Source organism: Gambusia affinis, linkage group LG22 (assembly GCF_019740435.1).
Source record: "Gambusia affinis linkage group LG22, SWU_Gaff_1.0, whole genome shotgun sequence".
Lineage (NCBI taxonomy): Eukaryota > Metazoa > Chordata > Actinopteri > Cyprinodontiformes > Poeciliidae > Gambusia > Gambusia affinis.
The window spans coordinates 3,141,211-3,154,142 of record NC_057889.1 but is presented as its reverse complement, the minus strand read 5'-3'; the positions used below and the strand labels follow the sequence as shown (position 1 = coordinate 3,154,142).

The following is a 12,932-nucleotide window of genomic DNA, read 5'->3' as shown; positions in this document are numbered from 1 at the left end:
GTCTGACTTTGTGTGCGACTCCTGAAGCCCTCCTGAGACGAAGGACTCGCCCATCGACCCGGCCGACGCCCAGCGCCAGGAGTGGTTCGCCCAGTACTTTTCCTTTTGACTGACCAGAACTTCTAAAAGGATTCAGCATGTCAACCAAACTTAAAGAGATTTTAAAAAATCAAAGAAGCATTAGAGAAAAAAAAAAAAAAAGAGAGAAAAAATGTTGAAACTATTTGTTATTTATTGTCATCTTGGGGTTTCGGGGGTCAGTTCACCTCAGATTCAGTCGGCTGCAGTTGGAGAATCGGTGAAACGCACAGAACTTGATGTCATTAATTCCCACTTTTGGCAGAGCCTTTGGAACGAGCGTGAACTGAGCCCGGCCCGATCATCACTCCGACCTGATTTGATTGGCTCACTGTGGACAGTACAGTAGTACAGTGACGATAATCATCCGTACGTTCGATGTTTATTTGGTTCCGTTACTTTCTGATTTCTGTTGCGGTTTCTTTGAGCTAGGAAACACCAAGTGGTGCGTTATCATGCTGCTAAATGCCATAGTTGGATTAAAGTGAGAATAAATATATATAAAGAAATAAATGGTAGGTTATTGTGCTCTCTCTCTCTCTCTCTCTCTCTCTCTCTCGCTCTCTCTGTGTCTGTATGTGGGTCTACTGCACACAGCATCTTAGACTAGGAGGGCTGATCCAGGACCAGTTCCCCTCCTCATTTCTGGTGACATTCACCTGATCCTAGATCAGTTACCATGACAACAGGCTCGGACTTTAGGACGGTTTGTTACCGCTGCGTAGACGTTTCAGCAGATTTTGGTAGAATATTAAAACCTGTTTGTATGGTTGTCTGTCTCAACACAGATATAATGATGTCTCACCGATTTTAAAAACAAGAATAGCATTTTATATTTATATATAATGTGTATGCTTAATAAAGACTTATTGTGACATTTAGCTGTGCTTGTCTGTCATTTATCTGTCTGAAGTTTTGAATGAAAGTGCAGTTTGTTTGTTTTTTAAGGATCTCCAGTAGCAGTCAGTCTTGCAACAGATCTGAAGATGCCTCTGATGGAAGACTGTTGCTGTTTGAAAGAGAAGACATTTTTCCAGCTGCACAGCCTCTGAAACTGTCCAAACATTCAACGATTCAACCAGTAAATTATGAATAAAAGTCGACAGAACATAAGAGCTAACATGAGCAGCGCAGCTCTAGAATTTTATTTTATAATTAATAAATTAATTAGAACATGTTTTTTTAGCATTTAGGCTACAGTGAATAATTATTGCAGTGCTCCACATTCCTCAATATTACAAGAAATAGTTTTTCATTAGTGATTAATATTGTTATTATTCTAGTGATTCATTGATTAGCTCAGAGATAAAAGGTGATTTTTTTAATCAGATTTGATAATATTCAATAAAATACTGTAATAACTGGATACAATAATTTTCTTATGAGTTATCCAATAACTCATGTGAAACAGTATTTGTATTACAAGAGAAAAACTAATTAAATATTTAAATTAGTAGTACAAGTAGTTGCAATACTATAGAAATTTATTTAAAATTCGTAGTTCAAATAGTTATTATTTGTGGTTCACTAGTTACTATTATTTTAGGATATAGTCATTAATTATTTAGCAAGAACAAAACATTTGATTTTTTTCGCTCAATTGTTGTAAATTATTATTTGCATTATTACTGGAAGTGGTAGTATATTTACCATATATTTTAGTAGGAGTAGTGAAAGTAGAATTAGTAGTAATAAGAGCATTGTTCTATTTAAAATGTAATGTTAAATTTTAATTTTATTCTTTGGTATTGACATTTTTATTTAGGCCCCAGTTTACCTGAAGAGTAAAACAAAAATGTTTGCAATACAAAACTCTTCATTAAATATTACTATTTTCGACTCTTTTATATACAGGCAGTAAAAGATAAAATTACTTTTTATTTATGATTATTGGAAATTTTTATATGCATCTTTTCAAGCATTTAACTAGTTGTTATTAAAGTAGCGGTTTAAAAACAAACCGCTAGGGGGCGGTGTTGAAGTCCGTTCTGGTGACGTCACTCAAGCCCGGAACATAAACAAACCAGCTTCCGGTCACAGCTTGAAGATGGCCGCCCCCGGTGCCGGCGCTCCCAGCCGGCTCGTCCAGTATGTGGTGGTCCGCTCGGATCTGGTCCACCAGCTGTCATGGCCGCTGGGGGCCGTCATCACCCAGGCCTGCCACGCCGCTACCGCCGCCATCCACCTGCACTACGGAGACCCGGACACCCGGCGGTACCTGGAGCAGCTAGACGCCATGCACAAAGTGGTGCTGGGGGTGAGTGGCGCCGCGAGCAGCGTTTAGTCCCCACTCCTCGGAGATGGAAACAGATCCAGATCTGAGAGAAAACCGGGTTGTTTTTGCTCCGCAGGCCCCGGATGAAGCCGCTCTATCCGGACTGTCGGACTCCTTGACTCAGGCCGGAATCTCCCACAAACTCTGGATCGAGCAGCCGGAAAACATCCCCACCTGCCTGGCCCTGAAGCCCTACCCGAAAGAGACGGTGCAGCCTCTGATGAAGAAGTTCAAACTGTTTAAATAATGGAAAACGACTTAAAGGGGAAGAAATCTGTGTCCACTAGGTGGCGCCAAAATCAAGCTACACAATGATTCCATGTTTACATGAATAAATCCTTGTTGAATACCGTCTGTCTCAAGAGAAATATGTCTTAAAAAAATTTAACTGTTACTTAAACTGCGGAAAATCAACAGAAACGACAAACTCTATGCAATATTTTTGGTTTAGTTGAATTGTAAAGTGACAACCTTTTTTAATTATTTGAAAAGATAAAACAATTTAGATTTTTATTAAAAACGGAGTACATTTCTGGGGAGAAAAAAAATAATTTTCTAGAAAAAACAAGGAAATTTCTGAGTTTGAAAAGTCAAAATTATACTAGAACATTTGCAGAAATTTTTAGCTTAATCTTAGAAAAATTACAGAAAAAACTTTAAACTTAAAAAATCCTTTCAAAAGTAGAAAAAAAATTATTTTGACAAGAAAAAACATTCTAAAAATCTCAATTACCTGTAAAATTAAATAATATTGAGTTGGAAATTTTCTTGAAAGGAAGCAGAAATTTTGAGGTTTTTGACTTTTCTGGATCCTTCATATAATCTGACATTCCTTCGTATCTCTTGGCTCGATGCTTTGGTGGCGATGTCCTGCTGGAAGGTTTTCTTCTTTTGTTTTTAGTATTTAAAATAACGGAAATCTTCGCACTTTTACATAATAGTGAATGAATTTATTTTCTTCATTTTTTAAATCAGAAAATCCCAAATAAAATATGTTAAAGTTTGTGGTTGTAACATGAAAGAATGAAAAATCAGTTTAAGGAGTATTAATAAACCTAAATTGTTTGGAAAAATTTTATTTCGAATACGTGAAGCGTTTTCGTTTTTTAAAGTTAAAGGAATGTTCTTTTTATATTATTTTTCATCACAAGAGGGCGCTGAAAAATAGCAATAATTCCTGAAAATGCGTTTGTTATGTCTTTTAACTTTTAATCGTTGCGCCGCTGATAATCAAATTCTTGCAATTCCAGTATCAGAAAGAATAATGTGTGTTTTTCTATAAACAACATCTTATAAAAATGTATTTAAAGATTCGAGCAGCCGCTTTTTCTCAAAGGTTTAATAATCGCTAAGAGGAAACATATTTTATGGCTGACCTTGTTTTGTCACCTGCAGATTTTTATCCCTTGTTGTGGAAATGTACATTTTTAAACAATATTCTTCAACTTTGTGAAGTTTCGGTGGTTGAGGGGTAACCCTGAAATGAACATATGCGCCTGCCTTGACCTGCCTGATAACCGAACTGCTCCGGTTTTATAGCATAATTAGTCACAACATCAGAATAAAATATTTTAAAAAGGCACAGTAACACTAAAAGGTACGGAAGAAGATAAGGGCCACTGGAGAAAAACTGACTTCAATCTCAAAATTATAACTTTTGATGTAAGAAGATTTTTTTTTAAGTCTAAATTATTTTGTACAATGTTGTAACTGTCTTCAGTAATAAAGCGAGACAAAGTTATAATTAACTTATGACGGCGTGTTGGAGCGACTATAGAAAACAAGAGTAATTTTTTATATTTAGATTAATCTCAGATATACCGTAGGAAACAAACAAGATAAATTCAGAGTTTGAAAAGTGGAACATTTGATAGATCAATCTCAGAAAATTTCTAGAAAAAACTTGGAATTTTGAAAAGTCAAAAAATGTGAGAACATCCTGAAAAACTTTTAGGCTGATCATCGAACTTTTCTGGGAAAACTTGGGCATTTCTAAACTTCAAAAGTAAAAAAAAAAAAAATGCCTCAGGAAATTTCTGGGTTTCAAAAGTCGAAAATGTTTTACTTTTACGTCATATCCAAATCTAAACAAGTCGTAGCGAAAAAATGGATTTGTTCCTGCTTAATAGGTAAGATACTTTTTATTCAATAACAATAAAAAATTAATAGTTAATTTGAGTTTTCAGAGCTGAATGGCGACGCTTTGTTTGTCAGGACTAAACTCGCCTCAAATGATCTGTTACTGAAATAGTTTCAGTCTGACTCATTTTCTAACTGGGAATCGTTTGAGCTGCACAGGAGCAACCAGTTGAACACGTCCGCTGGCTGCAGACGTGTTCACCGGAGGGACAGCAGGAAAACGGACAGGATGCGGTGAAAATGTCTGTTTTTCATCACGATGAAGACAAAACCAGCAGAAATGATCAGATCAAATTTACCCCTGCAGACCGGAAATACGAGCAATTTGTTTTTGAAAATCCAGTCATCCATTCATTCCCTGTAAAACCTGCTGAAATATTTAAGCTATTCGTTTAATTTTGAGAATATAGTCATATTAATATTAGGGTGCAATTTTACCAGAAGAAGAAAGCTTAGTTATAAGTATTTGGCTGAAAAATGTAAGCATTTCGTTTTAAATATTTGAAATAAGCCAACCTAAAGACGTGACCTTTCCTGTTATATCCTGTTGTTTTTTATTTTTTACTTTTATTTTGAAGCAGTTCCGGAACTGCTCCGCCAATTCCTCAATAGGCTGTTGCTAGGTAACCAAAGAATGAGTGAGTTGCTAGGTAACCATAGACAGAGCGAGTAAGTTCAAGTCACTAACCTAGCTTGGCTAGCCGTGACCAGCTAGCCTTTCCTCTGCCTACATCCCCCAGAATGCTGTGCGGTTCCGTGAATATTCTATGTATTGAATAATGAAAATTAAATGTATTAACTATTGATATTGATCACGTTTCTGTCATAATATATATATTGATATTGTCTCAATTATTTTGTCTTTTATGCACAATTGTTTCAAAATACTTTTAATGTTTCTATTAGAAGCTTACACCAAAATATATTCCAAAAGATCCCCAACATTTCCTCATTTTTTGTGTTTTTTTTTTTATGTTGGAGTTGTTATAAAATTATTGCGTTATTCTCCTAATATTATGACTTTATTCTCATAATTAAAATAGTATTCCATCATGGCCTTGACCTGAATTTGAAGTAAAAAATAAGTACTGGTAGTAGCTTTGTAAAACAAAATGGCTGCCCTGGGAGCGCTGACATCACTCTGAACTGTAATCGTTTACATTTTGTGAAGGATGTTGTATTTGTTTGGAACATTTTGGCAGGAAATTAACTCCGTAAAGAAATAATGTGTTTTATGTTCTAACAACTTTCAGAAAAGGGTCTGTGGCATGGGGACCATTTGTGATCCTCGAACTGATTCCTTTTGGACCCCCTTTTTCCATTAAAGAATTCTACAAATTTGTTTGTTAAACTTTATATTTTTAATCGACGTAAAACTACTATTGACATAATTTTGTTGCAAAAGTTCATTTAGTCTTTCCAAACTTACATAAAAGATGTCCTTCTCATTTTTGTTTTGAATGTACTACATTTGGTTAAATATTAGCAAACATTTTAAAAGAAATTAACCCAAATCCTGTCACTAAAGCCTGTTTTAAAATTTGTTAAACCGAGTTTGAAAGAAATATAAAACCTAGAAGCATTTTTTAATAAACCAAAAGTGCAAATCCATTTTAAATGTTTTTATTTGCTTTATTTTTAAAAATTGTTTTGGACTGTGAGTACTTTAGACTCGACCTTGTTGTTTCACCTAAATATCTGTCTCTGCCCCGACGGTTTGATCGCCAGGCGTTAAATGTAGATGTTGCCTCTGTGACTTGGTGTTCCTGCGTTTTATCAGGAAAACAAGATGAAGGTGAACAACATTTAAAAAATGCCAGAAGTGTGTAAAACGCCTGTCTGTGTAAAAGCATAAAGCCCTCGCTTGCCTTGACCCACCAGATAATTGTGCCCTCATCCAGTTTAATAAATATAGTAGTGTACAGTTTTTCTCCCTGATGTGTTCCTGGAAATCCTCCTCTGGTTGTGTGTTTCATCTAGCTGCCATAATTCCTCTGTAAAAGGCTGGAAATATGAGATATAAATACAGATATATGAGTTGGCTTCACTAAATGTAAAGTGATTATTTTGAAATAATTGTTTACATCCTGAATCCACCTAAAACCAAAAGATAATTGGCTTAAAGTGTATTATAAGCAAAAACAACAAACCTTTCTTTGTTTGGCAGCCATTTTGCCCTAAGAAAACCTGTTTAGGAAATCTTGAAAAAAACACTGCTTATAATATTTGCTAAATATTCACGATGAAAAAATTTGTTCTTGTAATTAAATAAGAATGGCTTAAAAACAAAGAAAGATAGTACGCTTTTGCAATAAAGTAGGTGGGTACATTGCAAACTTGAGTCACTATTTCTTTAGTGTTTGCTATATTAATGGAAGCTTTTGAGTAAAAGTAGCCGGATGTTTGTTGTTCTATTTACTACAATATTAAGATATTTAAAAAAATTTGATGTTGTTCCTTAATATTTTTTATTAAAAAAATATTTTATCTGTAAAAATGTCAACCTAATTAATAAAAATATGTCTATCTGGGTTTTCCTACATGTGCTTGCATTTGTCTGTTCTAACGAATATTTTAAAATGTTCTCTATAGTAAAGCAAAAATGTAAGCCATGCAATGAGATAGCAAAAGCTTTGCATACTGTATGACAATAAATATGTTTCCTTTTGGCTTTAAGGATTTAGCTAATAGAGCATCACAAAACTCATCTGTTCTTTGCTCAATTTTCTTCTGTTCATGTAGATTTTAGGATAATAATCTATTTGCACTGGTTTTGCATAAATAAGTTACTTTATTCATGCAGCACCTTACAACAAGCAAGTTGCACCAAACAAATTGCAGTTCTAGTGCTGAAAATATCTTCGATAACAACTTGAAAAGTTGAAGATTTCTTGTAAACCACATGAAAATGCAACATGGCTGCCTCATGTTTTTACTTTGTGATTCTGTTGATATATTGTCTCATGGTGTCAGACTTTGTTTTTCACCTTGTTCTTTCAACTAAAACGAGAAAAAAATGTGTTGACAAAGTATGTCCACATACAGGAGTCGTCACATATGCAAAAAATGTTAAGACCTGGACAAGCAAGTAATTTAACAGAACAGTTAAAGTGTACTTCCATGGGAGAAGTTGAGCAGAACAGGCCCTGCAGCAAAGATTAGCTGAAAATATGTCTGAAAGAATGGCAACAAATGTCCGAAAGATTGTGCAACAGTTCAGTCTGACAACACGTTCAGATATGGGATCATTTCTGTATCGAGCTTATAGTCTGGGATTATCTTGAATTGTGCTTTAAAACAAGAAGCACACAAATGTAAAAATGATTAATTGATGTTTTACAGATTAATCGGATTACAAAATTGGTACGTTCTGCACAACCTTTTTTTCACTAAAGCCTCTTTCATACAATATTAGGAATAGTTTCAAATGCAGTTAAACAAATAATTCAATTCTTATTTTAAATAATAAAATGAATATTTTATTATCTAAATAACATAGTAATAACATAGCATTACTTTAGGGAATTTGTAGCTAAATATTACTTTTAACATGTGAAAAGCTCAGCTCTTTCTGTTAACATTAATACGGTTTAGAACTGATCTGTTGATTATTTTTTAAATTATTGATTAAAAAATAATTATTGATTATTTTTTAATTATTTAATATAAATTAAAGAATGTAAAAAAAATTTGTTAATTAATTGCCAATTTCAGTTAGCTATTAATTGATTCCTAAATTAATTAATTATTATTTAATAACTGATTAATCAGATTAATTGTACAGTATTTTTTTAATAAATAATTTTTTTTACTTTTATTTTAATGCAATGATGTGAAAACATCCAATTTTCTCAAAAGCAGACTTGGGTTTATCCACTTATTGGGAGCCATTTTCACTGAAAATAGATACATTTTCTGTTTTTGTAGCAACAACCACAGGTGTCAAACTCCAGGCCTCCAGTCGCTGTCCTGCAGTTTTTAGATGTGCTGCAGGTACAAAACACTGGAATGAAATGGCTTCATTACCTCCTCCTTCTGTAGATCAGTTCTCCAGAGCCTTGCTAATGAGCTAATTATTCTATTCAGGTGGTGCAACAGAGGCACATCTAAACGTTGCAGGACACCGGCCCTTGAGGACCGGAGTTCGACGCCCCTGAATGACTAATCCGATTAATCGTGTCAGCCCTAAAAGGCTACTCCTAAAAGCAATTTTTTCTAAAGTTACTCAAGTAAATATAAGTAGTTGTTATCCTTCTCTCGATAAATGTAGTAAAACATAAATAATTTGAATTAAATTGACAACTTCACTGATTGTTGTGGTCATACATCAAAGGCTGGGACTTTAGTCCGGTCGCCTCGTGAACGCGCGTACCCCGTGCACGAGCAGCCCTGTTTGTTTGTGTTGAGAGATTGGAAATGGCGGAGAGCAGAGAGCAGAGCGATAACTTGGCTTAGCAAACGCAACTGCACCGCCACCGACACGCACAAACCCGCGAGCGTGATCCACTGAGTCCCCCGCCATTCCCTGCTGCCGACCGGACTCGCGTGGCCCCCACGGACGGCGTGAAAAACGGATATTTGGAGCGAGATTTAGCAAAAGCTTGGCTAGCTGGCTGAGCTAACCGAGCTAGCAGCCTGGCTAACTTCACGTCGTGTGTGATTTCGACCACGCAGGCTTGTTTGTCAACAAAAGCTGACGTTAAATTGACAGCGAACCATCTTACATACAACTTCTGGAAAGTTTCCAGATTAACCCACGCGTGTTTTTAACATGGTCGCGACGCTTGACCGCAGTATTATCAACCTAAAGTAGGAGAAGATAAAAAAATAAAAAAAGTGAGACAGCTGAGTGAGTATCCTTGCTGCGACCAAGCAGTAGGTTAAGCTGGTTAGCCAAGTTAGCCGACTGGCATTGGTTTAAGCTGGGAAATAATCAACGGAATCGGACGGATCTGCGGAACCAACCCGAGCCGGAGCCCGAACAGGTAGGAGAGGCTCCATGTGAGAGAAGCCTGGGCGGCTCATGTGTGCTGCAAGGCCTCGGCTCATTGTTGAGTTTTTCTTTCCTCTCTACGTTTTTCTCCCACTCCTGCTGAAAGTATAACCGTGCTTGGCTCCGGAGGGGCGTTTTTGCTCCAGAGCGGGCGGCTATTATGTAACACGGAGCTGGGGGAGACGGCCTGAAGGTGTCGCAGCTCTTTTTGGGGGGTTTCTGTAACCTGAACGCGAAAACTGAAAGAACACCTTGACCTCCTGACACATGGTATCTGAGGCTTTTTTAAAATAAGCCACACAAGTAACTCATGTTCACTGGAAAAACACTTAAAAACATGCGAGGATGGCTTTAACTGCGGATATCTGGTTTAATTATCATTAATTATTGAAAGTCTTCAGATATTTTATTGAAAAAATGCATATATACATGAAAATAGGTTAGCATGTTAGAATATTTGAGTTTAAAGTCTAAATATTTTTATCTGAAAGCACTTTAGGAAGTAAGGATGCACTGACTTTGAAAATGTGGGCCGACATAAATGACAATAATTAAGGGTGGACGAAATTGCTGAAAAATGTAAACCTTTCACATCAATCTATCTATAATTATTAATGAGTTTTTTGTTATTGTAAATATCTGAAATACTGACAAATTTGTGGCGTGACTTTTCTTGTTTTATTCAGTTTTCACTCTACAATGTAAATATTTTAAATTTTATTTTTAAGCTGTTATGAAGAAAGTGGCAAAACCTTAATCTGCTACTGTTACACAACAGGTTGTTGCTAGGCAACCTAGGAATGATTGAGTTGCTAGGTAACCAAATACGAGTGAGTTAGTTGATTTCACCAACCTAGCTTAGCTTGCTACGAGAGGTTGAGCGACTGAAGCCTACATCTCCCAGAATGCTGTGCAGTTCTGGATTGTAATTCATTTAAATGATTGAATATTCTATCAGATCTATTATTTATTCACATTGATCACCTGTATGGAGATGTATATTGTTATAGATTTATTGTTCATGATAAATAAGCTCAATAATTTATATTTCATTTATGTTTTTGGTTATGTGTGGTTTTTATTTCCATTTTGTTTTTTGTTTTTGGTTGTTTTGTGTTGGATATTTGAAATATCTACTGTACCTGTTCTAGTGTTAAGTGTTCTTGACAAAATTAAAGTTTATTTGATTATTTAACTATTGCTGTAATTTGATATATTTTAAGGAGCTCTAACTAAAATGTGTGAAATGTTGACACAAAATCCCAAAAATGTTTTGATTAATTTCAGGCTTTTTCCAAAAAAAAAAAAAAAGCCTTGAAATGTTCAACCAATTACCTTTCTCAGCATAACTCTGTTAATTTACTTTAATTGTGGTATGTGATATTTTTATAATTAAAAGGACCAACAGAGGATAAAAAAAAATTAAGAAGTAAGGAAAAAATAAATAAATTGAACTGACATTATTTTTCAAACTAAAAATTATAGTTAAATCCTGAAACCTCTTCCACTTAATACAGTATGGATCATCTTCAGGCTATTTATTTTTTATTTTTTGATAGCAATATTTAGCATTCAATAAATCAAATATTAATGAAAATCTAATTTATTTCATAAACTCCACTCATATTATATAGATTAATTCCACCCAGCTGATGTTTTCAAGCCTTTATTACTGTTAATTATTATTCTTGCTTGCAGTTAATAAAAACAGCAAAAATGACACTGGACCAGTAATAAAAAAAAAAACATTTATTGCAGAAATGTCAATAAAAAGTATGTAAAATAAAGATTTTAAGCTGATGATTATTACTCATAAAAACATTATATTTTAAAAATGGTTGATTTGTACAAAAAAATCAAAATGTCTTACAGGGATTTGAGTGAATAAAACTTGGTATGAAAAGCAAAGAGAGAAATGGATAAATATTTGTTTTAATTCTCAAAACTGCATCTTGCAATAATTAATAACATCTGTTGATAGAATTTAGTTTGAGTCTAAATTAGTTGAAACTCAACATTCAATTAACTGCTTCAATTGCATTGCATTAAAACTCAACTCTCCCACTTTTTCTTTGGTCTGTGAATGCATCAGTAGATGTTTTAAAACTTACTGTGTGCTGATGCTTTGCAGCCATTTTGGAAGTGTTTGATCCAGGACCTTTAGGTTAAACTGCTGTTTTGAGTGGTGGTCAATATCTTTTATCAGCTGAATGTTTTTCTGTTTGTAAACGAATCAATCCCAACTTTCACTTCAGACTCTGCCTCTTGGCTGTCCGGATCTCTGTGAAAGTGGTGAAACGTTTTCATTCCCAAACATTCAATTCAACATCTTTATCTTCAGATTTTTGAGCTAACATTTAAGCTTAATGTTCTGAATCGTCTGTATTTATTTATTATTAAAAATATTTTCTAAAAAAAGTCAAAAAAGTCCTTGTATTGTACAGTAAATATAAATTCAGTATCACTGTAAATACTGGGTACATTTTAGACAATTATTTAATTTCTCTGGATGTTTTTTGCAGCATAAAAGTTTGTTTTAGAATGATAAGTTAATATATAATGTGCCGTCGTCCAATAAGTAAAACTGAGCCGATAGAAACATTTAACGTTTAATTATTGCTTTTGAAAAGGTTGGAAAATATCAGTCAAAACAGCAATATTAATATTGGGTTCTAATATCAGCCCAAATTTTCATACCAGTACAAACTTAGCAGATGTCAACTAAAAGCAACTCTTTTTCTTATTTTATAAAACTTGTTGTGATTGGAATAAGACTTATCAGAATCAATCGGTATCGGTCCGATAAGTGATACCTTGCTGATGTGGTCAATTAACAATGTATTAACTAAATATATATTTTTTTAAAATTATTGTAATATTTTCCATAGTTTAATATTTGTATGTTTAAAATTCTTTACTTATTTTCTTTCTGTTGCTACCTTTTAGTGTTTTAATTAATTTAATTTCACTCAAAAAGGTGAGTTTATTGGTCAGCAAGTCAACAATTCAAGACCAAAATCTAATTTAAAATCTGTTAAATTTTAATGTTTTTTGTAAATTTAGCAGTTTAAAAATCTTGGGCCAATATCAATATCCAATATTATTATGGGATATTGATTTGGTTGATTATCAATATTCATCAATAATATTTGCACTATATATATGTTCCTGCCCTTTTAATAACATTTTAAAATATTAGGGAAATAAATTTAAATGTTGTTTAAAGAAACCATTCATAATTATTGTATTTCCAGATCATTCTATCAATTGTTAGATGATTAATTGTATAAAAACAGATTTTTTTATTATTGTGTGATATTGGGAAAAACATGAAAAGATATTTTAATAATTTATCAAGATGCAATGTCAGTTAATCAAATGTTCTGTTTTTGAAGATTTAATTTTTGGAAAATCCTGGAAAGTTTTTCCACCGGTGCATTTTTTTCG

The 12,932-nt window shown here is 34.0% G+C and overlaps 3 protein-coding genes across 8 annotated transcripts in view; all 3 read left to right on the top strand.

Annotated features, from left to right (window-relative positions):
• Window positions 1–1,185, top strand: part of fam184ab (family with sequence similarity 184 member Ab) — a 73,025-nt gene extending 71,840 nt beyond the window's left edge. For 2 of the 3 annotated variants that reach the window (XM_044106462.1, XM_044106460.1), the window contains one exon: window positions 28–963. In XM_044106462.1, coding sequence (XP_043962397.1) covers window positions 28–36 — 9 coding nt within the window. In that variant the 3' untranslated portion in view covers window positions 37–963. Of the gene's footprint in view, window positions 1–27; window positions 964–1,026 lie in introns of those variants that run through there. The other variant, XM_044106458.1, reaches the window with a different exon arrangement.
• Window positions 1,186–2,086: 901 nt separating this feature from the next.
• On the top strand, window positions 2,087–2,704 carry ptrhd1 (peptidyl-tRNA hydrolase domain containing 1). The gene is made up of 2 exons (XM_044106457.1): window positions 2,087–2,335; window positions 2,430–2,704. Exons 1-2 carry the CDS (start codon window positions 2,126–2,128, stop codon window positions 2,598–2,600), a joined length of 381 nt encoding a protein of 126 aa, XP_043962392.1. The 5' UTR covers window positions 2,087–2,125; the 3' UTR covers window positions 2,601–2,704.
• A 6,120-nt stretch (window positions 2,705–8,824) lies between these two features.
• ncoa1 (nuclear receptor coactivator 1) overlaps window positions 8,825–12,932 on the top strand; it is a 42,584-nt gene continuing 38,476 nt past the window's right edge. For 2 of the 4 annotated variants that reach the window (XM_044106456.1, XM_044106455.1), the window contains exon 1: window positions 8,825–9,477. The gene's annotated coding sequence lies outside the window, so the exon portion shown is untranslated. The remainder of the gene's footprint in view (window positions 9,478–12,932) is intronic. The other 2 variants (XM_044106454.1, XM_044106453.1) reach the window with 1 other exon arrangement.